General features: G+C 50.6%; 2 protein-coding genes and 1 long non-coding RNA gene across 25 annotated transcripts in view; 1 reads left to right on the top strand and 2 right to left on the bottom strand.

The window, feature by feature from the left end:
* LOC125325203 (collagen alpha-1(VII) chain-like) overlaps window positions 1–8,461 on the bottom strand; it is a 93,545-nt gene extending 85,084 nt beyond the window's left edge. For all 19 annotated transcript variants that reach the window (XR_007203232.1, XR_007203233.1, XM_048302028.1 and 16 more), the window contains exons 1-2: window positions 8,421–8,461; window positions 6,342–7,373 (exon numbers count right to left, since the gene is read on the bottom strand). The gene's annotated coding sequence lies outside the window, so the exon portion shown is untranslated. The remainder of the gene's footprint in view (window positions 1–6,341; window positions 7,374–8,420) is intronic.
* Window positions 8,462–11,317: 2,856 nt separating this feature from the next.
* On the bottom strand, window positions 11,318–14,184 carry LOC125325024. Of its 4 annotated transcripts, none has more exons than XR_007203176.1 (4): window positions 14,113–14,184; window positions 13,504–13,590; window positions 12,690–13,413; window positions 11,318–11,451 (listed from the first exon to the last, which is right to left on the bottom strand). It is a non-coding gene; the product is annotated as an uncharacterized LOC125325024 (long non-coding RNA). The 4 variants fall into 4 exon arrangements; XR_007203174.1 differs by having other exon boundaries at window positions 14,025–14,156; XR_007203175.1 differs by lacking the exon at window positions 13,504–13,590 and having other exon boundaries at window positions 14,113–14,170.
* A 139-nt stretch (window positions 14,185–14,323) lies between these two features.
* Window positions 14,324–27,120, top strand: SLC35B4 (solute carrier family 35 member B4). Of its 2 annotated transcripts, none has more exons than XM_048301870.1 (10): window positions 14,324–14,498; window positions 17,916–18,029; window positions 18,521–18,623; window positions 19,811–19,860; window positions 20,496–20,577; window positions 21,846–21,906; window positions 22,175–22,284; window positions 23,443–23,518; window positions 24,238–24,313; window positions 24,783–27,120. In XM_048301870.1, the coding sequence occupies exons 1-10, from the start codon at window positions 14,422–14,424 to the stop codon at window positions 25,024–25,026; spliced, it is 993 nt and encodes a 330-aa protein (XP_048157827.1). In that variant the 5' UTR covers window positions 14,324–14,421; the 3' UTR covers window positions 25,027–27,120. The 2 variants fall into 2 exon arrangements, with proteins under 2 accessions (XP_048157827.1, XP_048157828.1); XM_048301871.1 differs by lacking the exon at window positions 14,324–14,498 and adding an exon at window positions 16,973–17,782.
* Window positions 27,121–27,742: the final 622 nt, after the last annotated feature.

Below are 27,742 nucleotides of genomic sequence, written 5' to 3'. Positions count from 1 at the left end.
CCTCAGCTCCAAACAGGATCCCAGGAATAAATCGGAATTCTCACCCTCCTGGGATGCTCGGCTCCAAACAGGATCCCAGGAATAAATTGGAATTCTCACCCTCCTGGGATCCCCAGCTCCAACCCCCACCTCCTGCAACCAAATCCGGAGCTGCATTCCCAAGGACTGGGAAAATCTCAATCCAGCCACCCCTGGAGCTCCCACCACACAAACAGAGGAGATTTCAGCTCAGGGAAGAACAAAAATAAGGAAGATTTAGAGATCCCATATCCCAAAAAAGCAGCAGTTTTCCTGCTCGGAGTAGGGGATCCCACCGAGGATTTCCGTGCCCGGGGTCCTGGGAATTCCAGAGCTAGTGAAGAGCAGCTCTCACCCTGGTAGGTCCCATCCATCCCTAAAGATCCTCTGGCCAGGAGCTAAACAGGCCAAAAAGGTCAAGGACAGAGGAAAAGGGAAAACCAGGAACCTCCAGGGTGAACAGGAGCACATTGGCTTGGGATGGGAAAAAGCATTCCAGGGAATCCCAGCCCCACGTGGCCCCAGGTGAAGCCCAAGGCTCGGCTCAGCCCCGTTAATAAACGAGAGTCTCAAAGAGCTGCTAAAGGAGATTTAAATCATTCAGCAGCTTCCAGGTGTTCAAATATCCACGGGTTTCAAAGTCGGGAGAGGTGGAATTTTGCTCTTCCCAACCCGAGCCTGCAGGGAAATCACCGATGTTCCCCCACTCCAGCAGAATATCCCAGGAATTAACTGCTTCCTGCCCATGAATATCCACAATTTTTCCTCCCCTTCAGATCGTTTCTGCCTGAATCACCCCCAAACTCTCCAGGATGACTTCAGTTTTAGGGATTGATGCCGATCCCAGGCTTAGGAGGAGCACTCCATAAACTCAGGCTTAACAACTGAGCCTAATTGAACCCTGCAAACCTCCCAAAGCCCTGAATGCCTCGTTAGGGAGCTGAATGGGCTTAATTGCAATTGGATCTGCATTCAGCAACTGAATCCATTCCCAATCCCAGAGCGGGGCAATCAGGAGGGGTTTGTGCAGCTCCAATGCAATTCCCGACAGGATCAGGGGCTCCAGCTGCCATTTGGAGGTGCCCAAAATGAGGCAGGACACGGAGTTCTGCTTTTAACCCGGCTCCAGCAGGGTTTAACCCTGGAGGGGTTGGGAAGAGGGGGAGATGTGGCACTTGGGGATCCTCAACATCCAAAGCATGTGGAGCTGCTGGAGCAAATCCAGAGGAATCCACGGAGCTGTTCCCAGAGCTGGAGCCAGGCTGGGAGAGCTGGGAATGTTCCCCTGGAGAAGGGAAGGCTCCAGGGAGAGCTGAGAGCCCCTTGCAGGGCCTGAAGGGGCTCCAGGAGAGCTGCAGAGGGACTGGGGCCAAGGCATGGAGGGACAGGAGCCAGGGAATGGCTTCCCAGTGCCAGAGGGCAGGGCTGGATGGGAGATTGGGAATTCCTGGCTGGGAGGGATGGAATTCCCAGAGCAGCTGGGGCTGCCCCTGGATCCCTGGCAGTGCCCAAGGCCAGGCTGGACACTGGGGCTTGGAGCAGCCTGGGACAGTGGGAGGTGTCCCAGCCCATAAATGTTGGGATGGGCCACCTTTCCCCATGGATCTGGGCTCAGGCCACTTGGAATTTTCACGCTGGGCTCTTGACAGCTGTGATGGGAACACCTGGAGCTGAACAATTCTGTGCTTTTATTCCCAAACCCTGGAGCCAAACAGGCTCAATCAAAGGCTCAGGGCAGGGGTGAAGAACAAAACGAGTTCTTTAATCATCAAAAAAAAAAAAACCCACCCGGAGAGGGGAACATCAAGCTCAGGCCAAGTGGAAATCACAAAAATAAACTGTGCTGAAGGAAATTTGGGAAGTTTCCAAGCCAGGCTCCTCAGCTCCTGGAGCAATCAGGAATATTTGGGAGCAATGAATGGGAGTGAGGCAAGGCAAACAAAGAGGAGCATTCACGTGCAGCCGGCACTTCCCTGAATTCCAACCCCTCTGGAGGAGGGATCTGCTGGAATTCAGGCCTGATATTGAGCAAAGTGTCCTGGCAGCCACATGTCATCCATCAGATAAAAGCTGGGAAAGGTCATCCAGCAGCGTTTGCTGATCCCAAACCACCTCTGGAAAAACACCAGAAAGGCGCCCAGCTCCTGTTCCCATTTCCTTGTCCTTCCCGAGGCCTCGAAAGCAGCAGGACAGACCCAAAAATGACTTTTCAGGATGAGAGATGGGACAGAGAGGCCAGGAAGAGCTGGAGTGAGGATGCTCCATGAGGTCTCACTCAGCCCAGTGGAGCTTTTGGGATTTCCAGCTCCGGGGATGGTTCTTATCAGCCTCCCTTCGAGATAAAGGCTCTCACTTGATAAATTCAGCCCCCAGATTCCAGAGTGGCTTTTGCTCTGGTCCAAAATGATGTTTCCAGGTGTTTTCCTTGCTGGACTCTCCCGCTTTGCTCCATGGAAAACGCAACAGAGATGGTTTAGAATCCCAGAATCCCAGAATGGGAGGGAAGGGACCTTAAATCCCATCCAGTGCCACCCCATTCCACAGGCAGGGACACCTCCCACTATCTTAGGCTGCTCCCAGCCCCAGTGTCCAACCTGGCCTTGGACACTTCCAGGGATCCAGGGGCAGCCACAGCTGCTCTGGGAATTCCAGCCCAGCCAGGAATTTCTGTTGCAGTGGGGATCCTGCAACACGCATATATCAAACCAGGAGTCCCGTGGAAAGGAAATATATACGGACAGACAGATTCTTGATAGCTGTTTCAGAGAGATGTTTATTTCTCCAGCCGCATGGCCGGAGCTCTGCCCAGGAACTGTTCCAGTCACGGGACCAAGGGTCCTTCTGCCCGCGCAGGGAACACAAACCAACCAATGGGAACGAGGCTGAGCAGGGACAGGGAAGCCCCGTGTCTGTGCCCTCAGGGCCCCTCTCCCAGGGCTACACGGCGGGGGAGGGACCCCAACAAATTTCCAAGTTTCCAAGCCAGGCTTGGGAATTCCAGCCCAGCCAGGAATTCCCAATTCCCAATCTCCCATCCATCCCTGCCCTCTGGCACTGGGAAGCCATTCCCTGTGTCCTGTCCCTGTATCCACACAAAAAAATCCCTCTCCCTCCTTTTTTTATGGAAAACACGGAGATGAAACATTGCTTGGAACGACCAACCCACAAGAGGGCTGTAACTGGGATTATGGGAAGCGTCCTCCTCCCCATTACTGGTTTAACTGGTTCTCCCCACGGACACCTTTCACCCATTTATGGCCATGCCAAAATTTGCTCCTTTTCCAGCCAAAAATACCCAGAGCAACCCAAGAATCGATCCAGGGAGACAAGAGCAGCTCCCCTTGGAGCAGCGACATGGTTTGGGAGAAGCGGATTGCTCCAATTCTTTGGGAATGTAATCAAGGAAGGAGGAGATGGGACCAGTCCTGGACCAGTGCGGAGCCACACTGGATCTCCAGAGTGAATCCAAGCATAGCTGGATTCCAGGGAATGCCCAGCTGGATGAGTTCCATGGCAAACAACTCCAAACATTCCCACCCTTTCATCCATTTCAATTAAAAAAGAATGGAAAAGAAAAAAATCCCTTCAGGATCTCCTTTGGAGCACAGAGCGCCTTTTTGGGGTTTCTAAATCCCGCTGGGAAAGGGGTTTTTCATTGGGAAGGTGCAGGAATTCACTGGGAATGTTTCAACGTGGAAAATAAAAGCAGGTTTAGACCAGAAATGGAAGGGAAATCTGGGAATCTGAACCAGGGAAAACATCCCCGTGGAGAATCCAGAGGGAACGACTCCAGGAACGGGAATTTCCTCATGAAAAGGGTTGATGGGAATTGGAAGGAACTGCCCAGGGAGGTTTGGAGTTCCCATCCCTGGAGGTGTCCAAGGAATTCCTGGATGTGGCACTCAGGGCTGGGGACAAGGTGGGGATGGGGCACAGCTGGGACTCGATGATCTTGGAGGGCTTTTCCAATCTCAGTGATCCCGGGATCCTGGGATTTCCAGGCTGGATGTGCTGCTGCCATTCCCAGAGCTCCCTGGGGACACCGGTCCAGAGCTGGTGGCAATTCCACGGTGGGCAGGTGACAAAACCACTGCCAGGGATGAAAAAGTCACCTCAGTTTGGTCACTGAGCACAGGAGCAGCCTGAGATCCAAATTTCCCAATTTTCCAGCTTCCCAACCCAATCATGGCCTCTCCCCTCAATGCTTTTGAGACCTAAAGGTCCTGGCCTCAGCCCTGGAGCACATTCCCAGTGGTGTCCTCCTGGGATGATCCCTGTGGGAAGCAAAATGGCAAAAAAAAAAAAAAAAAAAGAGAATTTCAAGAGAATTTGTGATTTTGAGACCTCGTGGTCACAGAAAGCAACGAGGTCGGGATTCATCCCATTCCCACAGGTCGGGAGCTCCGGGATTGCTCTGCAGGTTGGATCTCTCCAAACTGGGGATCGGGACAAACCTGGTCAAAATTCTGCTGTTAGAAATCCCATAATTCAGCTGAAGAGAAAATCAGAAGAGTTGAAACAGCTGAAGTTTTATCCACGGGATTCATTCCCACTTTTTGGAGTCCAGCATGGGGAAATCCATCATGTGTCCATGTTCCCATCCCAAAGTTAATGGGATTCCAGCTCCTAAAAGCATCCTAAAAACATCTCCTGCAGCCCAGCAGAGGAGCTGCTGATCCAGAACCATTTCCAAGTGACACCTCTGCCCCTCGCTGTTATCCAAAGGTTCCCTCACTGCTGAACCTAAGGAATTAAGACCATTTTTCCACCTCTTCCCAAGCTTTTTCCTCAGGCTGCTCTGCCCCGTGAGCTCCAGGAAGGGATGAGATTTGCAATTCCATGTGTTGGGAATTTCTGGTCACAATTTTGGTCACGACCCAGCAGCGATTTTGCCCATTCTGTTTTTTGGGATGGCCTTTATTCCCAGCCTGACCATTCCCAGATCTCAGAGCCTCCTCTCATTCCAGGATATTTGGATGGAAGTTCTGGGAGGTGTCAGCCCTCCCACAGAGATCCCAGAGAAAGGCTGGGAAGCGATGTGGGATGGGGAGGGAAGCCCTCAGATCTGAGCCATGGATCATCCCCCACAGCTGGCGCATCCCAATTCCACCCACGGACGTTCGGGATGCACCAGCTGAGGGAATGATCCCTGCTGGAAGCATCCGAGCAACTCCCAGCAGGTTCAGCTGCTCAGGTCCCACTTTGCTCACCATGAACACCAAAAATCTCCCATTCCTTTGCCAAGTTTCCCAGAGCTCTGGAGGGATCCCATCCCACAGAATTCCAGAGTTATTTCAGTTGGAAAAGCCCTCCAAGACCATCGAGTCCAAGCTGTGCCCACCTTGGCACCAGCCCAGAGCTCTGAGTGCCACCTCCAGGCTTTCCTCAAAGAAGTAAAATTAATATTTTCAAGGTATTCATGTTAATATTTCCAGGGTATTAACAATATTAATATTCCCAGGATTAAAAGAATCGGAGAGGGAGAAGGAAAATAGGAATAAAAGAATTAATTCTGCATTTCTTGGACAGAGAAGGGGTGGCTTCTGTCACCAGCCCTTCCTGAGGTCCCCGAGTGCCTCCTGATTTTGCTTTTCCATGGGAAGAAATCTGTGGCTGCTCCGTGGGGAATCAGATGGAAAACAGAGGGGGAAAAGAGGGGAAAAATCCCATTTCTCCCATGGAATGCCATCAGCTGAGCTGCTGCTTTAGAGGAGAAATGAGGGGAGAAGGAAAAATCTGAGGGACACAAAATTGTGCCCTCACGGTGATGGTCACCCACCACAGCCCATCATGGAATGCTGATTTATTCCAAGGGAAAGAACAGCCAGTGATCCCTAAAAATGACCAGAGCCACTCCTCTGGATGAGGTTTTAAGCCTCCACTTCAGATTTTCTCTTCCCTGTAAATAAGAGGCTGCAGGATTTGATTTAAGGCAAGGAGGCAAATTATCCCTAAATTTCCATCATTCTCCTGAATCTGAGTGTTCCAAAGAATATTTAAGGTACCTGACAGATCTCCTCTTTTTTTCGTTTTTTGGTGGGGTTTTTTTTTTTTTTTTTTTGGTCCCTTTTCCAGATATTTTTTGCTCCAAGTGGGATTTACCAGCTGGAAAATTCACGAGAAGGTCACAGCATAAAAACCCCAGCCCAGAGACAGCAACAAGATCAAGAATAAATCTCATTTTCCCTCCTTGGCAGTATTTTTTTTTTTTTTTTGGCAGAATTCCAATCAGGCTCAGGATTCCAACCTTCTCTCGTGTCCTCACTTTGGAGGGCAGGGAGTTTTCCCCATTTTTCCAGACATTTCTCCCATTTTTCACTCACCTGGTCCACAGGAGACAAAAGGAAAGGGGAGCATCCAAAATCCAGCGGTTTTGGAGGTGTTTCATCCTCTGAAGCCTCACCAGAGATGGGAAAGGAGCTGAGCACTCCAGGACACACGGAAAATCCTGCAGATCCTGGGAAAAATCGAGGAGCTGGGAGTCAACCCTGCTGCTTCTCATGCTGCCAGGGAGCTGCAGCTGGTGCCAGGGAAATATTCCTGCAGAGGCAGCAGATGTTGGGAGCGAGGGATGAGGGAACGACGCGGGAGCCGCAGGCAGAGGTCGGGGGGTGTTTCCTCCAGGGATAAGGGGAGTGGGAGAGCAGGAAAAGCACATGGAGACAGCTCCATCCTTCCACAATCCAGGGATCCAGAGCTCAGTGACTTCCTGGAGCTCCTTGGAATGTGCTTCTATTCACCACCACCCTGCAGGAACTTCTGGGAATCTTCAAGTTTTGAACCATTTCCTTTGTTTTTCCCACGTTCTCCACGTCCTGTGCTGATGAGTTCCACGGATTTTTATCCCACTTTTTATCTCCTCTCCTTGGCTTCTCACCTCAATCCTCGGCTTCGTTTGTTGCCGCTCCATTCTTGCACGAGGAAAAATCCTCAAATTCCCTGGAAGGAGGTTTTGGGTTGGGCCTGTTCTCCCAGGAATCTTGCGATGGGATGAGGGGAAACGGCCTCAAGCTGTGCCAGGGGAGGTTCAGGTTGGATTTTAGGAAAAATTCCTTCACTGATAGAGAGTGGACAGGCATGGAATGGGTTTTCCAGGGAAGTGGTGGAGTCTCCATCCTTGGAAGTGTCCAAAAAACGAGTGGATGTGACACTTGGTGACGTGGTTTGGGACAGTCCTGGTTGGACTTGATGATCCTGGAGATCTTTTCCAACCAAAATGACTCCACAATTCCATGATTTCAGTTCTTGAAAGCTGGGAGAACTGCTTGGGAATATTGGGAATTTGCCGGATCCGAAATGACATTAAAGCACCAACAGTGCAAGCTGGAAAGCTCTGGAGTGCCTGTGGAAAAAACCTGGAAAATCCACAGGAAAATAGGATTCCCTTGAGACTGAGCTGCAGGGAAACCCTGGGAGCCAAGGGGAGAAATGGAATTTATAGACAAGTGGAGTAATTGATGGAAAAAATGGAGTAACTTATGGAAAACTGGAGTAATATATGGAAAAAATGGAGTAATTCATGGAAAGATGGAGTAATTTATGGAAAACTGGAGTAATTGATGAAAAAATGGAGTAATTGATGAAAAAATGGAGTAACTTATGGAAAAAATTGGAGTAATTTATGGAAAAATGGAGAAATTTATGAAAAAATGGAGTAACTGATGGAAAGATGGAGTATTTGATGGAAAACTGGAGTAATTTATGAAAAAATGGAGTAATTGATGAAAAAATGGAGTAACTTATGGAAAAAATTGGAGTAATTTATGGAAAAATGGAGTAATTTATGAAAAATTGGAGTAACTGATGGAAAAATGAGCAATTTATGGAAAAATTGAGTAATTTATGGAAAAATAGGAGTAACTTATGGAAAGATGGAGTATTTGATGGAAAACTGGAGTAATTTATGGAAAAAAATGGAGTAATTGATGGAAAAAATTGGAGTAATTGATGGAAAAAATGGAGTGATTTATGGAAAAAATGGAGTGATTTATGGAAAAAGATGGGAGTAATTTATTGAAAGATGGAGTAATTTATGGAAAACTGGAGTGATTTATGAAAAAATGGAGTAATTTATGAAAAAATGGAGTAATTGATGGAAAAAATGGAGTAACTGATGGAAAAATGGAGTAATTGATGGACAGCTGGAATAATTCATGGACAAACTGAGATGGGAATAAATGACCTGCGCCAGGAGCAAGCTGAGAAATCCCTTCCCATTCTCCACCCCTCATCCCGAGGCAAACAGGGATCATCCACACCCCACCCAAACCCCCTCCCACAATCAGAAATAAATCCCAAATTGCTCGTTTTAGGGAAACAAAGAGAGGAGCGAGGGGCTGTGCTGGCAGCTGAGGGGTTAAACGTGGAGCTCCATTCCCAGCTCCTTTCCCAAGATTTCTCACCTTCAGGAGGCCACCTGGATGTGGCACTCAGGGCTGGGGACAAGGTGGGGATCAGGCACAGCTTGGATGACCCTGGAAGGCTTTTCCAACCTCAAGGATTCTGTTAAAAAGAGAAAATTGTAATTCATAGCTAAAAACTTCTCTTTATACCCAAAAAGGGGTCGTGTCCTCACTGCCTGCTCCTCGCTCCACGCTGGATCTGGGCATTTTTTGGGAATGTGACAGTTTTTGGGACGTTTTGATGCCAGGAATGGTGCTAATCATGGAATAAATTGTCCATCCATGGATGTAGGAGCCCAAATCCCATGGAATGAACTCTCCTAGAGCCCCACAATGGGAGGGGACGAGAGTGGAGCAATAAATCAGGAAGATTTTAACGCCGGGTCCGTTCTCGGAGCTGCCTCCTGGAGTCAAAGGAAAGTGGGACCAAGCAAGGCAGGAAAAGATGGATAAGAACCACGGGAAAAGGATGGGGTGGGAGGAGCTTTCCAGCCCTCTCAGAAGGGATCTTGGAGCAACTTCCGACCAAAACGGGACAGCTGGAAGTGTCCCTGCCCATGGCAGGGGGTGGAATGAGAGGATCTTTAAGGTCCCTTCCAAAACCATTCCACGATTCCACAAACTCCTCAAAGGCTTTTTGGAGGCCCCATGGCCACGTCCGGTTCCTCAGGGAATGCTGCGATTCCAAAAGTCTTTGTCAGACCATGGAACTTCTTCCAACAAGACAGGGAAGTCCAATTTTCCAAACCCTCCACGGTCCTGCAATGAAAGTTTGGCTCCATGAGGTCAGGAAGAGCTCGAATTCCCAAGTGTGGGAGCCAAAAGCAGCAAAAGTTGGGAGAAAAATTTACAAAAAGGACACAAAGCCCCCCCCAAAAAAACATTTTAGGGATGGTTTCCCTGGATCCCACCGAAGGCAAAAATTCCAAATCCAAATACGGTTGGATACGGACGACTCTGATTCTGGAAAAGGAAAATAATATATAAATATATGAAAATAATAAAAATAATATAAAAAGGAAAAAAAAATATATAAAAATCTCTTTTCCTCCTCTTTGCACGTTCTGAGGAATTTTAATGGAAAAGATGCCCATCAATCACCTCTGGAAAGTTGCTTTGCCTAAAGCATGGAGAGAAAAATCCAATGCAGGGAGGATTTCCAGAGGGAAAAGCACCTCAGGTTGGAGTTCTTCCAGCTCGTTTGCAGGGATGTCGAGTTTAACAACCTTGGAATGAGGGGGAGGAAGGGGGAAAGGGCTTAAAAGTAATTAAAAAATGAAGTTCTTTCAAATTTTCCCCCCAAAATATGCCCGGAGTTGTTCTTATTTTTAACAAGTTCCAACTCGCACAGGCAGTTGGAGCAGCAACACTGCTTGATCCAGAGAAATTTGGAATTTATGCCCCAAAAAAACCCCCCATGGCAGAGGAAATAAAAGGAATAAAAAATGGGGGGAATTTAAGAATTGATGAGGAGAAAGGAGTCACAGAGTCCTGGAGCTTTGGACCAAGGGAAAAACTCTGGGAAACACCCAGGAGTGGTAAAAACCCTGGTAAAAAACCACCCAGGAGTGGTAAAAAACCACCCAGGAGTGGTAAAAACCCCTGGTAAAAAACCACCCAGGAGTGGTAAAAAACCACCCAGGAGTGGTAAAAACCCCTGGTAAAAAACCACCCAGGAGTGGTAAAAAACCACCCAGGAGTGGTAAAAAACCCCTCCTGGATCTCCTGGAAAATGGAATGTTTGGGACAGCAGGAATGTTTCCTCTCCATCCAGAGATTCCAGAGTTTCTGGAATGCTGAGCTGAGGAAAGCTGCAAAAATTCGAGGTGTGTTTGCAAATAACTGGAATTCCTGGGAAAATCTCTGCTGAGGAGGGAGCAGGAGAAGATCTGGGGGAGCTGGAAGGTTCTGATGGAATAAATAATCCCAGAAATGTGAGAATTTAAGGAGAGGAGAGAGACTCAGCCCTTCAAAAGCACCTAAAAATAACCTCTGGGGGTTATTTTTATTTTTAAGTGACGCGATAGAACCCAAAAAAAAAAAGGGAATTTAACGCCAACAACCACAAAAAGCTTCCCAAGAGAGGAGGGAAAGACTCCAGCTGCAAAATTCCAGGCCTTGGGGTGTTTCCAATGGAAGTGGAGTTGCACTTCTGGAACTTCTGTTGTGCACATTCCCAAAAAAAAAAAAGGTGAAGGAGCTGAGACGGGAAGTTTTGGGGCTGAGGGATTTAAGGCAGGAGTTGTCTCTCCCACCAGCGCTCTGGGTTGGATCAGTTTGGGATCCAGGCACCAAAAAGGATTTAATTCTTCCCATAAATACTCAGCCCTGCCATGGAAATACAAGTAACGGGGAGAAATCCAAATCCCAGGATCTGTTCCCTGTGTTTTCCCCTCCTGATGTGGCTGAGTCTCTGTTTGTGTCCTCAGCTTGGCTGTCGTGGAATCCTGGCACGGTTTGGGTGGGAAGGGACCTTAAAGCTCATCCAGTTCCACCCTCTGGACACTTCCCACTATCCCAGGCTGCTCCAAGCCCCATCCAGCCTGACCTTGGACATTTCCAGGGATCCAGGGGCAGCCACAGCTGCTCTGGGAATTTTGTGTGAGAGTCTCCCCACTTCAATCCACCAAAAAAATGAAATTAATGACAGGGTGCTGACGAGGTGAGGGGAAAAATCCCTACAAAAAAATCGAACTTGGCACTCCCAAATCCCACAGCTGGGCTGTTATCCCACTAAAATCCAGGATGCTCTTCCCTCCTTTGCCCAGAGCAACAGCTGGGGATGAAAACCAGGAAATAAATCCCCAAATTCACCCCCCGAGCATCATTTCCCAACTTGTTCCAAACCTCTCTTTTATCCTGCAGGGAATTCAGGAACAGGGAACACTTGCCTGGAAGAGAGGACAAGTCCAGCCTTGTCTGCACAGCCAAATCCCACAGGAATTCTTCATCTTTCTCCGGGAAAAGCAGCAGGATGGGGCTCAGGCACAGGAGTGGGAAGGAGAGGAGCCAGGTGAGGGATCTCACCTTGCTGGGTTTTGAGGGAAAACCATTTAGAGATGTTTAAATGTCTTTTTCTGCAAGCTGTTTATTGAGTTATTAAATCCCACTAAAACCTGGGATCAGCCTCCCACACTGGGAATCTTCAAGGTGCTCCAAACCCAGAAATCATCGGGAGTCATCTTCTCCCAGCTCCAAAAACCACAGAGAGATGAAACAGAAAGTCCAGGTCATTCCAGGTGCCCCATCCAACCTTAAACACCTCCAGCCACAGAATAGCCACAACCTCTCTGTGTCACAAAGTCCAATTTCCTGGTGTTTTGTCACATTTTGCCCCATTTAAGAGGCTTAAAAAAATGATTTCCTGGAGCTAAAATGAGAATTTTCCATGCAGGACAAACCGGCTCTGCCTGGTTTCCCTCATCACTGGGTTTGTACCCAAAGGAAAGACCAAAAAACCACATTTCTCTGTGGAATCAAGGCTGGGAAAAGCAGCAAACTACTAAAAAAATCTGGGATTCTCAATTCCCTGCTCCCATTTTCTCACTGATCCACTCAAAACGTGGTTCTTGGGCACAGCTGAAGGATTTCTGATCCCTCACCCAACATCCTAAGAGGCCAAAATTCTGGTTTTTTCCTTAATTCCAGAAGTCAGGAACTCCAAACTGCTGCCAGGGCTTATCCCAACCTTGGAGTGCCACAGATTTGTACCAGAGAAGGTGAACTGATTCTTAAATTACTTATGAATACTTTCAAAAACTATATAAATTAATTATTTTCTTTTTTTAAAAATGCTAATTATTTTTTCTTCGACTTTCTGACATTATTTCATCATTTATTTGCATGTCACAAAATCGATGGGCACTGAATCGTGAACAAATTTGATTTTTATTTCAATGGGGAGTGAATTTTATGATTAAATCTCTCTCCACACCTCCCTGACAGGAGGATGGAACCAGGTGGGAGTCAGGCTCTTTTCCCAAGGAATAAAGGACAGGATGGGAGGAAATGGCCAAAACAGCTCCAAAATCTTCCTGAGCTGGCATTTTGGGGTTATTTTCACCCTGCAGCCCCTCAAAAAAACCCAATTTGTTGTGTGCCTTTATTGCAGTTTAGATCCAAGGTGCTGCATGATTGTGGCAGCAAAACCACCTCAATTCCCCCCAAACCCCCTCCTTTTGAAGCTCCAAGAAAGCAAAATTAGAAGGCCAAAAGTAGCAAAAAAAGCCCATTAGGGAATGGAACAGAAAAACAATCCATCATCCTGACCTGTGCAGAGCTGGGGAGGTGGAAGCAGGAAAGCCTGGAAATGTTAAAAAGGTGGTAGGAGATCCCAGCAGTCGGCTTTGTTTGCTGCTAATGAGCCATGGTGCTTCTTAATTAAATAGAAACCATTTAAAAGGGCTTGCTGGAAGACCAAGGAAATCACCCGGAGGGTTTCTACCTAGAGAGAGGTCAGAAAACACCGAAATATTTTGTGAGGTGAGGGCACAGCAAACTTCAGCTCAGCAACAACTTTGGGTTTCCAGGGTCTCACAGGAGCCCCAAAGATTTATTTTCTGGCAGAACATCCACGCCAAAATACCTGGAAACGTCACACAGGAGGCCCCAAACCCCCTGATTTGGTGATGATTTTATCAAGAGACTGCTGGGTTTTTATCTGCAGGCAAAACCCATGAGATATTCAAACATTGCTGGCTCTCGTTGCTTCAGTTTCCAGGTTTTGAGGTCCTGAGGACAAAAACTCCAAGCAATCTCCATTTGCAGCCCTCAGGTAAGGATTGGAAACCTTGGGATCTCCAGTTTGGAGTCAGAGAGCCCAAAAAAAAAGGGTAAACCTGGCAGTTTCACCCTGTCTTTAACAACTTTTAGCAGCAGAGGAGCTGCCAAGGCTTTGTTCACATTCTTGGAGGTGCTGGAAGTCATAAAAAAGCAGCGCTTCATTCTTGGACTGATTGTAGCTTGTTTTGAATTTTTTCATGGGATTTTACACCTGTGGTATTCAAAGATTTAAAAGAGATTAGGGCCTGATTCAGATCAAAAATGGGTTGAAAACGAAATACCTGCAGGATGGAATTCTTACTTTTCAGTTGATGTGGTTCCTATTGCTCACAGAGGGTTTGACAGATGATTCTGTGGGGATTCCACAAAACCTTAGAACAGGACATTCCTGATGGAATCATGGAATGTTTTGGGTGGGAATGGATCTTAAAGCCCATCCAATTCCACCCCTGCCATGGGCAGGGACACCTCCCACTGTCCCAGGCTGCTCCAAGCCCCAATGTCCAGCCTTGATTTGGACATTCCAGGGATCCAGGGGCAGCCCCAGCTGCTCTGGGAATTCCATTCCAGCCCCTGCCCACCCTCCCAGCCAGCAATTCCCAATTCCCAATCTCCCATCCAGCCCTGCCCTCTGGCACTGGGAAGCCATTCCCTGGCTCCTGGCCCTCCATGCCTTGGCCCCAGTCCCTCTGCAGCTCTCCTGGAGCCCCTTCAGGCCCTGCAAGGGGCTCGCAGCTCTCCCTGGAGCCTTCTCCAGGTGAGCACACCTAGCTCTCCCAGTGTTTCAATAATACTCATTATTTTGAACAGCGAAGGAATTACTTGGCACTGAATCCTTAGGAACTGCTTCTATCTGGCGTTTTGGGGTCACTCAATAACCCCAAAAAGTCAATTACGGGCTGCTCCTCACCACAAGCAACGCTTGAGCCGCGCCTTCTCCTGACGCCACCTCAGCGCCGCCATTACCGCTCTCCTACAGAACTACAGCTCCCATCGTGCCCCGCGGCGGGGCGCCCATAGGGAGCCGCGCTGAGGCGGCACGGAGCCTCCCGGGCGTTGTAGTCCCGGCGGCGGCGGCGGCGGCGCGGCGGGCGGGGAGCGAACTACCGGCGGCTGGAGGAAGCGGGGGCGGCGGGGCCGGGGCCGGGAGCGGGGCAGAATCCCGGGATCGGGATGCGGGGGCGGCCCGGGACGCCGCCTCGCTGCCCGGAGCGACACCATGCACCCGGCCGTGGCGGTGGGGCTGGTGTTCGGCGGCTGCTGCAGCAACGTCGTGTTCCTGGAGCTGCTGGCCAGGTGCGGGGCCGCGGAGAGGATTTGGGGGGGGGGGGGGGGGATAAAGGGTCAGGGAGCCCATTCCAATGGGATCAGGGTCAGGGCTCTCCCACCGACCTCAGGGTTTGTGAGGGGAGGCGGCAGCAGCGATGGCAGAGTGGGTTTTGGGGGGATTTGGGGAGTGGGGGTACCCGGGGCTGGCACTGAGGGAGGGTTTTACCCTCCAGGCCTTGGGGCTCTTCATTGAAGTGCCAGGATGAGCCCAGAGCTGGATCATCGCCTCGTGTCCCCGCTGGATGGGGGTTTTGGGGTGTTTTGGGGTTGTCCCTCGGTGTGGGCCGTGTCGGTGACCTGCCCGGGCACGGGGGATGTCCCCTCTCCACCGGCACAGGGACCGTGGCACCGGCGTGTCCCCAGCGCATCCCAGCCCGATCCCAGCTCCCGGAGCGGGCACCGCTGAAATCCCAAGGAGAAGACGTGCAGGAGCTGTCCCTGGGGACAGCAGGGAATGTTTTCCATCTGGAAATGCGATCTTGGGAATCGTCACTCGCTGCAAAGTCACCGAGTCCCCTTGGCGCTGGAGCAGAGTTGAATTCCTAGATCGGAGGCTGATGTTTTTGGGGATCTCGCCTTCCTCATCCTGATGGAGGCAGGCTGGAAGGGCTTGGGAAAGGACTGCTCAGAAAGCTGGCAAGGCCAAAGGGCCTGACTGGAAAAAAAGTGATGCCTGAACTGGTTCTGTGTCTAAAATCCCAGTGAGTCAGCGTGGAGCTGCATCCCCTGAGCCCTCAGTGCGCTTCAGCCGTGCCCGGCGTTCAAAACCAGCCCTTACTCCCTCCCTGCTCGTCGATATCCCACATTATGAAGGGAAAAAGGAACTGCAAAATCCAGCAGTTGGGATATTTGCTCCAACACGGGATTCAGGTGCCTTAACACAAGGTTGCATAATTGCTGGATAAATCAAGAAGCAATTCCTGGAAGAAGAGACCTGGCGTGGGGAGTTGTCTTTCCTTGCAGGGATTGCTCCAACCTCTGCCTCTCCTGCCTGGCTCGTGTTGCAGCATCAGTGACAGAGGAGGGATGAACCCTTTGGAAGCCAAAAAACCCTTTGCATTTGGCTTCTTGCCACTTGTGTCTCCTCCAAGCAAACCTTAAACCAAAACTTTTGGCCCTGTTCAAAAACTGAATTATTCAAAGGTGACTAAACCCTGGAGCAGCAAATTCCAAAAATCCAGTTGCAGACGTCAAGGAAAAGCTGCTTTTCACACAAAACCTTCTCTTAAGCAGTACCTCTCATCCACTTTAGGAATTCCTCTGTTCCTAACAGCTCAATTCCTATGCCTTTTACCAGCCCTGCTCACCTTTAGTCCCAAAATTGGGACAACACCAATTATTTCTTTGGGTCTTGGTGTGTCTGGAAGGAAGAGTTCCTCCTGCAGATGAATGTTCCCATAACGAGCAAAATCCTGGAGCAGGATCACGGGAAAAGGCAGTGAGGAGTAGTAAAGGTGACTGGGAAGAAATTGGCTCAGGATTTTTAAGGAAAGTAAAGGAATGAGAAATGTTCAGTCTGGAGATCCCTGAGGGCAGACAAAAGACTTTAAACGCAGAGAAGAGGAGAGGAATATTTCTGCTGGCCTGTGGAGGCAGAACAAGAAATCTTGGGCTTGAATTGTTGTGGAAGGGAGATAAATTAGGGCCCAAAAATCAGATTTTCTCCTTTTCCACGTGGTGAAGTGGGATTGTAGGAGAGAGAGCAGGGAAATTTCATGTTGGGAGGACTCTTATCAGTTGTCTACAGCTGAAGCAGATCTTGGGTTGATAGATCTGGATTTATCTCTTTTTTTAGGTGGATCTGGGTGAGGACTGTGAGCCAAAGAAGGAGCAGATAAAGCCCTTTCTTATCTCTCTCTTATCAGCCAGCGCATAACTCTGAGTGCCAACATTGCTGATACCGTGGGGTCATGTCCAGGGATCTGGGAACTGGGAGGAGGCAAAGTCCAGTGCATGGAACCAGCCTTGGATTATCCCAGGTTTACAGCTCCCTTGGAGATAAGGTTGGAGATAAGGTTTGCAATCTTGGAGCTTCTTGCTCTGCTTCAGGGTCTCTTCTCTTCCCCCCACCCATCCCCTGCAAGGAACTTTTGGACCTTTTAACCTGAGGATTGAAGTTTTATGGATAATTATGCTGAGATGAATGTGGGAATTGGCACAGAGGGGAGTGGCTCAGGGTGGTGCCTATCCCTGGAAAAAGCAGGAGAAGGGGATTTTTCCAGGTGCTGTTTGGTGCCAGATGGGCCAGCCCTGCACTCACCAGGTTGCTGCTGCTTCTGAGAGCTCTGTGGGGGGACAGAGGAGAATTTGGAGGAGACAGCTTGGATATTCCTCGTTTTCCAGGGCATCTCCCAGCTTGAATCCTGCAAAACTGCATCCTGAACTGTCAGGGACAGCGCGTTCCATGAGGAAGCCGTGTCCTCGTGCAGCAGGGTGGGGAGCAGGATTCTCCCAGGAGTCCTTGGCTTCGGTTTCTGGGAAGGATTCCCTCAAATCCCTCTGTTTCCCACGAGCTTTCCCGTGATCTGCCCTGTCACGGCCTCCTCTGAGCTTCTGCTTCCCGGGAAATCCTTCCCTGCTCCCTGGAAGCTCCTTAGGGAGGATCAGGCTGCAGGGAGGGTTTGTTTGGTGTGGAAATTCCCGTTCCCACGGGATAAACACCAAGCTTGGGTTGCTGGGAGCTGGTGGCAATTCTGCATTCCTGGGTCCCTCTGAGGGGACAAAAAGGGACTTAGAGGGTCTCTCTTGAGCTCAGACAAAATTTTGTGGCTTTTTTGAAACCTTGTGGAGTTGGTGTCACATTAACAGGATCCACGGATGTCACGTGGGATTTCCTGCCAGGACTTTTTGGGGTTCCTGTGAGGACTTTTAGTCCCTTCTTGAACCCACAACCAAAGGGGGTTTTTTGGCATCCAAAAAACACAGGGGAGCTGAAGCTTTTTTAGAGGAAATGGAGCAAATCTGAACCAGGGGCACTCTGCCAGCACGGACCTGACCTTGGCACTTCCCTCCTGCAGTGGGAATGAGGAATATTGGGATTTCCAGCTGCCTTTTCCTCCTGGATGGACTCAACCATTGATCACCTCCAACGAACACAGCAGCTTTTAGGAAGGGACAGAGTCCTCCTAAAGCCACTTCCCATGGGAAAGAGGGAGATCCAGCAGTTTTCTCTTTCACTTCCTGACCTGACTGACCAGTTTCTCCTTGGAAATGTTTGAGGAAACGCCTTGCAGGTGTTTGTACAAGTTCAGGTGAATAAACGCTGAGTAAATCTTCTCCAGGGTGATTCTCCTCTGGAAATACAGAGCTGTTGCCTCCTTTTATTGGATCCCGATGTTTGTTCTCCACGGAATGGCTCTGATCCTTGTCTTTCCATGCCTGCAGGCAATTCCCAGGATGTGGGAACATCGTGACATTCTCCCAGTTCCTGTTTATTGCAGTGGAAGGTTTTATCTTCGAGGCCAACTTCGGGAGGAAGCGCCCGGCCATCCCCATCAGGTACAATCCCAAGGTTTTTCCAAGCAGGAATTGCCTGGCTCTCTCTAACCTCCAAAAAGCATTCCGTAAAATTGCTTTTCCACTTTTCCTGGCTAAATCCCATCCATCCTGCAGCATCTGCAGAGCCACATTGGGAAGCTGTGAGGTCCGATAAAATACGCACTCGTTTATCGGGAATTTTTAATGGGAAACTGCCATCAGATCCTTCCCTGGCAAGGAACAGGGCAGAGTTTTGCACAGGGAAGAGTTTTCCGTGCTTAAAGAGCTTTTTATCTCTGGGATTTGGGATGGTGGGAGTGGGAAGGGAGAGTTTTCCTGGGAAATCACCCAAATTCCTTTTGCGTTTCTCCACTGGGGATGATCCTGGTGACAGAGCCGGGAGCTCTGCTGTGCTCCAGACCTTTCCATGCATGCCATGAGCATTCCTAAGGGGTCTCCCAGCATCTCAGGGAGGTTCCTGCACAGCTCCCAGATATTTTTCCATGTTTCAGGAACTATTTCATCATGGTGGCCATGTTCTTCACCGTCAGTGTGGTCAATAACTACGCCCTGAACCTGAACATTGCGATGCCGCTGCACATGATCTTCCGCTCGGTGAGCCCCGTCCTCCTCCTCCTCCTTTTCCATCATTTCTGCTGGAATTATCCCTGCTCCATGTGTCCTGCCTCCTGAGAGCACCAAACCCCTATGGAAGTCCTGAATTCCAGCTTGTGGCAGAGCAGCCTCGCTCCAAAGCTCAGCTCCAGGTCTCACTTCATGGTGTTGATCATTAAATTCCAGTTAAATGAACAGACAGGGAACAGGCTCAGACAGGCTTTGGAATTCCAAAGGTGAGGGGGAAGTGACAGTGACAAAACCAATCCCAGACTCTTGCTGGCCAAAGGGATCCAGCTTTCCCCTGCCACTGAGTGGTTCATGTTTTAGTCTGGAACATCCCAAGTCAGAGAGCTTCGATTTGGGATTTGGCCTGATTCCACCTGGACAGGTCTTTGCTTTGGAAAAAAAACATTAAACTGCATCTTCACTGAAGTGTAGGTAGTTAAAACCCAAGGAAATGGAGCCCCAGCTGTTGGGAATAACAAAATCTCCTGGCTGGGGCTGTTTTCCCACAGCACATCCTGGGGGTGGAATATCTGGAGTCAGGAGAGGTGAAAAAGGATAAAACCAGCCCACACTGGAGGAGCCCTGTCCCACATGAACTCTCAGGGGTGGCTCTGGCCCTGCAGTCAATCCCTGGAGCTGAGCTCCCATTCCCAGTTAAACCAGTGGGATTTGGCCACGTTCTGGTCACTGAGTGTCACCAGTGGGCAGACAAAAAATGGGGAGGTTTCCTGGCTAGGAGATCCAACCCAGTATCCTCATTCCCACCACCCAGCTCACCATCTTTCCCTGCGTGAAGGGACTCAGAATCATGGAATCATTGAGGCTGGAAAAGAACTTTAAACTTATGGAGTCCAACCATTCCCAGCACTGCCCAGGGCACCACTGCCCCGTGTCCCCAAGTGCCACATCCACAGGGCTTTAAATCCCTCCAGAGATGGGGACTCCAGCACTCCACCTTCCACCCAACCCTTTCAGGGAAGGAATTTTCCCAATATCCAACCCAAAGGAAGCTGTTCCTTCTCCCTGTCAGTTTTCCTGCTTCAAAGCTGGCATTTCTCGTGGTGTTTTGGCATCCATCCCACTGAGTTTGTGGCGTCCCTTTGGGATGAGCATCCTGATCTGGGGAATTCTGGCCTGCTGACCTCCTGGTTTGTTTTTCCCTTTCTTTTTTTTCCCAGGGTTCTCTCATAGCAAGCATGGCTCTAGGGATCATCATCTTGAAGAAAAGGTAAATCACAAACCTCAAACCTCTTCCCATATCATCGAGGAATGCTCTGCCAAGGCCTTAATCCTGGTGGGTGTTTTGTGCCATCACTTCTCCTGTTAAATACTCTGATTTTAATGATGGGAAACTGGGACACACAGCGTGGAGTAGAGGCTGCAGTAGCTCCTTCTGCATTTCCACCTCTCCCTCATTTTTTTTTTTTGAGGGAATCATGGGCTGGGAAGAGATTTTACACAGCTGCAGCTGTTCGTTCCTGGCTTTTCTGGAAGTGCTCCTGGGGGGATGCTGTGGCTGGCGTGGAGCTCAGTGCCTCCCTAGCAGCCCTTCTGCTGGGGGATTGTGGCTCCAGCAGTGCTGATAACACGTCAATAAGACACTGATAACGCTGCTGTTGTGGCTGGCACTGAGCTGTGCAGACCCAAGGCTGGAAGTACTGGGACAAATTCTTGGGAGAAAAGCTTCTTTAGGTGCTGAGCTGGAGTCAGCCGGCCCTCCCAGCAATTCCCAGGGTTAGGAAGTGGGAATGTGCAATTGGTTATCCCAGATTTGCGGGGGTGCAGTGGGGCAGGAATGAAGGGAAGCAGGGGATGGCCAGGAGCCAGGCGGGCTCGGTGACGTGTCCCTTGTCCCCTGCGCAGGTACAGCGTGTCCAAGTACGCCTCCATAGCCCTGGTGTCCCTGGGCATCTTCACCTGCACTTTCATGTCTGCAAAGCAAGTGGTAAGGACTGGGAAGGGTCGTGGCTGTGCACCCCAGCAGCTTCCTCAGGAATTCCCTTTGCCTGGTTATTCATGGGGACACGAGGTGTCTGCTACCTCTGCATCTGCTCCCCGAAAAGCTTTTCCTGCTGGTTTTGTTTTCCTGGGGTTTGGGTGCACACGCACGTGGGATTTCATTTAATTCCAGGTGGCTCTTACCCTGTTCATGCTGCTTTTTGCTGGGAATAAACCTCTTTTTTTTGGCCTCAGAGATAATAAAGAAGCTGCTTTTTCTTGCCTTATGGTGCGGGCAGGAGCGGGTGAATCCTAAACAAAACTCAGCTTAAATCTTCCCGCTTTTCATCCCATTGTTGCCTTTCGGGCTGGATTTTTCCAGGCCTGCTGTCATCCAGCCTGACCCTTAAATAAAGTGCCTGTGCTTGGAGAACAGGAGGGAGGGAAGCAAATCCATGTGGAACGTGGAGCTTTTCCTGGGTCAGCAGCCACGGCCTGGCCCCATCAGCTGATGGCAAAGAAATGGCACAGAGTGGTGGCCAGGTGAAAATTGGCTGCACTAATCCAGCTCTGAGAGATTGGGAATGAAAGGGAGCTGTCAAAGCTCCAAATTCCCTATCATCTCAGAGCTTTTTGTCCTCAGAGTGGCTGAGGAAGGGCTGGGCTCTGCAGCCTGGGCTCTGTGTTAATCCAGATCAATTCCCAGCAGGGCTGGAATTTTGGGATAGAGCTGACAGTGGTGGCAAAGGTGAATAATCTCATTTTCCCTGATCCACAGGGAAAGAGCTGAGGCAAGTCAGGCTGCTGGGGTTGTACCCTCAGCCTGATTTCCTCAATTTCTTGACCACAAGCTCCTGGGGGGAGCTTGGCCAGAGCTCGCATTCCTTTCTACACACTCATCCCTGGGCTGGGGACACAGGAACCCGGGAATGGGGTGGGGACACAGGAACCCGGGAATGGGGTGGGGACACAGGAACCTGGGAATGGGTTGGGGACACAGGAACCTGGGAATGGGCTGGCTTTGAGAGCTTTAAAAGTGCCACTGATTATTTTTGGGGTTAAAAGAGTTCAGTCTCTCTCTCAAGCCCAGGCATTCCTTTCAGGAAAAATCCTGCTATGATCCGACACTGCCGCTTTTTTGCTGGAATCTCTGCGTTCCCTGGAGCAGAGTGGGAAGTCAGTGGCTGCTCCCAGCTCTGCTCAGGTGGGAGGGAGGTCTGGGGCAGCTGCAGGGACCTGGTGGCTCGTGGTGACTCTTGTGTCTCCTCCCTCCAGGCATCTGACTCCAGCTTAAATCAAGAGGACGGACCCCAGGTTTTCCTCTGGTGGCTGCTGGGTACGTGAGGGCCACATTTCTGGGATACTGGCAGGACCCTTGGAATTCTCTTGGCAAAGAGAACACCTCCTTGGTGCAGAGAGGGAGAGGGGCTGGCCCTCATCCAGGTGTTCCTTCAGCACAAGATTTCATGGAGGAGGCTTTAAAGTCTGGCACTGGAGTTTGGTCTGGCTGCTTTGGTTGGTTTTTTTTTTCCCCCAAAAGCCAAATTTGGTGAGTTGCAGCTGCTTCCCTGGAGCTGTGCTGCAGGGCTGTGCTTCCCTTCCAGGCATTGCTGCCCTCACCTTCGCCCTGCTGATGTCTGCCAGGATGGGGATTTTCCAGGAGACGCTGTACCAGCGGTTTGGGAAGCACTCCAAGGAGGCCCTGTTCTACAATGTGAGTCCCTTCTGCTTCTCCTGCTTTTCCTGTACCTTTCCACTCCTGAACTGGCACAAAAAGGATCCCATGCTGGCAGGTTCACAGAATCACAGAATCACATGGAATCACCAGGTTGGAAGAGACCTCTGAGACCGCTGAGTCCAACCCATGCCCTAACATCACCTCAACTAAACCATGGCCCCGAGTGCCACATCCAATCTTTTTTTAAACACTTCCAGGGATGGTGATTCCACCACCTCCCCGGGCAGACAATTCCAGTGGTTCACCACTCTTTCTGTGAAAAATTTATTTCCTAACATCCAGCCTGTATTTCCCTTGGCACAGCTTAAGGCTGTGTCCTCTCGTTCTGTCAGTGGCTGCCTGGAGAAAGAGACCGAGCCCCACCCGGCCCTTCAGGGAGTTGTAGAGAGTGATGAGGTCTCCCTTGAGCCTCTTTTGCTCCAGACTGAACAGCCCCAGCTCCCTCAGTTGTTCCTCACAGGGCTTGTGCTCCAGGCCCCTCACCAGCCTTGTTGCCCTCCTCTGGATGAGTTCGAGCGTCTCCACGTCCTTCCTGAGCTGGGGGGTCCAGAACTGGACACAGCACTCGAGGTGTGGCCTCACCAGTGCCCAGTACAGGGGAAGAATCTCTGCCCTGCCCCTGCTGGCCACACCATTCCTGATCCAGGCCAGGTGCCATTGGCCTTCTGGGCCACCTGGGCACACAGCTGGCTCATGTCCAGCCTGCTGTTGACCAGCACCCCCAGGTCCCTCTCTGCCTGGCCACTGTCCAACCACTCTGTCCCCAGCCTGTAGCACTGCAGGGGTTGTTGTGGCCAAAGTGCAGGACCTGGCACTTGGCCTTGTTAAACCTCATCCTGTTGGACTCTGCCCATCCATCCCACCGTTCCAGGTCTCTCTGCAGAGCCCTCCTACCTTCCAGCAGGTCGACACACGCTCCCAGCTTGGTGTCGTCCGCAGATTTACTGATGGAAGACTCAGCACCCTCATCCTCAGGAAAGCACTGCACAGAACTGGCCCAGCACAGAGCCCTGAGGGATGCTCAGCCTGCCCCCCAATTGGTTGGAGCCTGCTCTCATCCAGCTGCTTTCCAGCAGGGAATTGGGGTGGATTCCCATCCCCTGATTCCCACCATGGGTTTGGTTCTCCCCCCAGCACGCGTTGCCGCTCCCTGGATTCCTGCTTCTGGCTCCCAACATTTACCACCATGCCGTGCTCTTCAACCAGTCTGGTGAGTGCTGTGCAGGGAATTCCGTGCTCCTGGACCTTCTTATCCTCTGGAAAGTCCTCTGGGAAGTTTCCTTCCTGCAGTTGTGCATGCTGGCATCTTGGGGTGCTCCAAGCCTTTTGAATTTTGAGGAATTTTCAGGAAGGAATTCCTGGCCGGGAGGGTGGGGAGGGGCTGGGCTGGAATTCCCAGAGAAGCTGTGGCTGCCCCTGGATCCCTGGAAGTGTCCAAGGCCAGGCTGGACATTGGGGCTTGGAGCAGCCTGGGATGGTGGGAAGTGGCAGGGGGTGGAATGGGATGAGTTTTAAGGAACCATTTCATGGTTAAAGCCCACGTTTCTCACCGATGCCCACACACACATCCAAGAGTGATCCCTGGGAAAAGGAATGTGGGGAGCTCAAAACTGGGAGTAACAGGACCAGATCCTCAATGAGGGATGTAAATATGGGTCTTTTGGGATTTTTTCTGCTGGTGCTCCAGAGGATTTGCCATGGGAGCACCATGGATTCATCCAGCACGACAGTCCTGACACCAGAGCTTTTCTCCTGATCTCTTTTTCCTAATTTTTCCTTATTTTCCATTCTTCCCTCTGGAATTCCAAGCAGAAGGGCTGCCTAAGGCTGCAGGGAGTCCTGGATCGTGGTAAATCCTGGGAAGGAGAGAGATTCCTCTCCTTGCATCCTCCTCCAGCAGTGACCTGATCCCATCCTTTTTCCCTGCAGAGCCGTTCCAGGTGCCAGTGATCGGCCTGACCCTGCCAATCATGTGGTTCTACCTCCTCATGAACGTCATCACCCAGTATCCTTTGTCCTTATTCCACTGGGGTGGCACAGCAGGAATGGGGCTGGGTTCCTAAATCCTTGGAGTCTTCCCTGCCCTTGGGAGCTGCTGTTGGTGTAACCCCAAAAATACAGGGAAAGGGGAACGTTTTTGGCTGGTTTTTTGAGGTTGGACTCGATGACGTCAAAGGTTTTTCCCAACCTGGTTCATTGTGGGATTCTGGGATTTCTGCTCCATGGAAATGGAGGAGTCTGGAGCTTCTCTTGTCCACCCTTTGCCAACTCAGCCCCAGCTGCTCCAGTGGGGGAATCCGGGATTTGGGGTTTCCCTGAGTTAGTAGCATCCTGTTCCAACCCAGCTGTGGAGATGCTGATCCCAGGAGGGAATTTCACCCACCCACACCAGGCTGCCCATCTCCCTGACCCTTCCCATTCCCAGAGGGAATCCCCAACCTCCATCCCTGCTATCCCTTACCTCCTGCTCCCAGGTACGTCTGCATCCGCGGCGTCTTCATCCTGACCACGGAGTGCACGTCCCTCACGGTCACCCTGGTGGTGACGCTCCGCAAGTTCGTCAGCCTCATCTTCTCCATCCTCTACTTCCAGAATCCCTTCACAGGCTGGCACTGGCTGGGCACTGCCTTCGTCTTCGTGGGCACCCTGATGTACACCGAGGTGTGGAACAGCCTGGGGCCCTTCCTGAGGAGGAGGAGGAGGCCGAAGGAGGAGTGAATCCAGGGATTCTCCGCAGGGACCTTTTTATTGTTTTCCAGAGCAGAGCAGCAGGGAGCCCCCCCAGGGGGTGTTTTTATAACAGGGGAGGTGTTGGCTGTGCCAAGCTCCTGGGAGAATGGGGAGCCTCCGCTGGGAACTTCGGGAGTGGATCATGGAGAAACAATCCGGTTCTTTTTCGCTGGTTGGCGTTTTTTTATGCGACCCCTTTTGCTTCCAATTTGTCCTCTTGTTTTTTGGTTTTTTCCCCACTGGAAGAATCCTTTTTAAGGAAAAGCTGACCCAGAGCTTTGTTAGGAGCCCGGCTTGGTGCTGTTGGCTTGGATCAGCTGCACCCTGAGCCAGTCTGGTGCCGTCCTTTAATTGTCCCAGTGTCTGGAGCCCCATTCCAGTGGGAATTCCAGGCCTGGCTGTTCACCTGCATCCCTGGTCCCTGTGCTGCGAGGATGTGGCATACACACCCCCAGCTGGAGCTTCCAGTCTGGAGCTTCCAGTCTGCCCAGTGGCTCCTGAGAGGGCTGGGTTTACCCTGCTTTTCCCAGTTCTCCTCCCATCCCTTGGGATCAGCTTCCTCATGGCTCCCTGCCCCTCAGTGTCACCCCTGGTTGGTTTTCCTGGAGTTTCCCGGCAGTTTTCCTGGAGCAGCACCTTGTTGCTGTGCTGCTGCTCCTGTCCCTGCTCAGCTGGGACAGTTGAGGCACCCAGGATGTCACCCCAGTTCACATCCAGCGTGGCTGAGGAAGGATTTTACTCCTTTGTTCTGAGAAAATTGGTGAGGAGGGATAAAGGGGGTTTCATGGCAAAGGAAAAAAGATGGAAAAAAAAATCCCAAAGTGATGGGAAAGGCACCACATCCCACCCAGGCATTCCCTGAGCCAAGGTCACCTTTCCAAAACTTCTTCCCTCTGTTTTGCCCGCTGATTTTTATCAGCTGTCTGGGATAATCCTCTTCCCAACTTCCCATGGCCTCATCCCTGCTGGGAGGCAGAGTGGGAAAAGGGGAAGGCTCCCGGCTGTGCTGGGAGCACTGATTTAGCCACAACCCCAAATCCCAGTGTGGGAAAAGGGAACTCCATCCCAGGCAGAGCCAGCATGGTGCTGCCGGGACCTGCAGCTCCATCCCGAGGTCCTGAAGGATTTTCTTCCCCAGTTTCAGTTTTTCCTGAGCCTGAAAAAGCTGAATTTCAAGTGCTGTGGGATATTTCCAGGGATTTTTTGGATGGGGAGGCTGGCTTGGTGTAGGTCAGGTGTTGCTTCCAGCCGTTTGTGGTGGCTCCAGGGAGGGCCTGGAGAGAGGCAAAACCCCTGATTTTCATCTTCCAAGCTCTTCACACGGAGCTTCAGCTGGGATGGGGAGGTGGGGAAGCCAACAGAAGTTTGGGATGAAAGATTTTAGGGATAGGGAGTGACCAGTGAGGTTCTTCGGGGATCAGACATGGCGGGGAAACACCAGAGCTGTGACTCCAGGTCTGTGGGCGTTGTAGGGATTGTTTTATCCAGGGGTTGTTGCATCCAGGGATTGCTGGATCCAGGGATTGAGCAGAGCCGAGCCTGAGGGAGAGTAACACTGCCCGTAGCTACTCCCAGGTGTAACATCCTGTGCATACTCTGGGTCGCTCTTCCTCTCCAGGACCTTGCATGTTGTCCCCAGTTCCCATGGGAATATTGGGGGATTGGGGCATTCCCGTTTTTTTTTTAACCACGTGCTTTTCACTCCCAGCACATCAACCGTGGGTGGTTTGTTGCTGTCGGGGGGATTTTTTTTAACTTCCCAGTGTGATCAGTGTGTTTGGAATATTTATGACTGCTTGGAGTCACAGGAGTGGCAGCAATTCCCTTCCTGCTGGAGGAGAGAGGAGGAAAGGTCCGGGCAGAAGGGCCTCGTTAGCCAAAATCAATTAAACCCAGGCTCCCCCCTCCAGGCTGGGGCTGCTGATTAGTTGGGTTTTAATGTTTGTGTAGAGATCAGAGCACCTATTTTTTAGCAGAGGCTGGAAAAGGGAAGGAGCCCGACGGCTTCTGGGGTGGCTTTGGTTTAGGGTGAGATTTGGGTTGGTTTTTTAAAAGCAAAATAAATCTGTATCCTCTTCGAAAGGTGTGGGGTTTGCTTCTCATTTCATGCTTTGCTGGTGGCTGGAAAATGAATGGAGGCATGGAATTGTTTAGGTTGGAAAAGCCCTCTGAGATCATCCAACCATTCCCAGCACTGCCAAGGCCACCGCTGAGCCATGTCCCCAGGTGCCACATGGATTTTAAATCCCCCAGGGATGACGACTCCACCCGCTGTTCCAACCCTTTCCATAAAGAAATTTTCCATGGATTTCCAATCTAAATAACAATTCACCATTTCTCCTTAATATGAGAGAAAATAGGAAAGACTCAGCCTGGCTGGGTGGGGTTTAAGAGAAGACCCCACCATCACATCCAAGTTTCCCTAAATCCAGCACCAATGGGAGCCTGGAGCAGTTGGGACTGTGGGAATTCAGGATTTGAGATCCCCAGGCAAGACTCAGACCCTCGGGATTTGAGGGCTCCCAGCAAGACTCAAACCCTCACACCATCCAGATTTGAGATCCCAGGTAAGACTCAAATCTTCAGAATTTGATGTTCTCCAAAAAACTTTAAATCCTCAAGACATCAGAATGTGAGGTTCTCTGAAAGGACTAAAATACTTAAATCAGAATTTGAGGTTCACCAAAAACATTCAAATCCTCAA

Source organism: Corvus hawaiiensis, chromosome 4 (genome assembly GCF_020740725.1).
Source record: "Corvus hawaiiensis isolate bCorHaw1 chromosome 4, bCorHaw1.pri.cur, whole genome shotgun sequence".
Lineage (NCBI taxonomy): Eukaryota > Metazoa > Chordata > Aves > Passeriformes > Corvidae > Corvus > Corvus hawaiiensis.
Note: the sequence above shows the minus strand (reverse complement) of the source record. Positions and strands in the feature narration are given on the sequence as shown.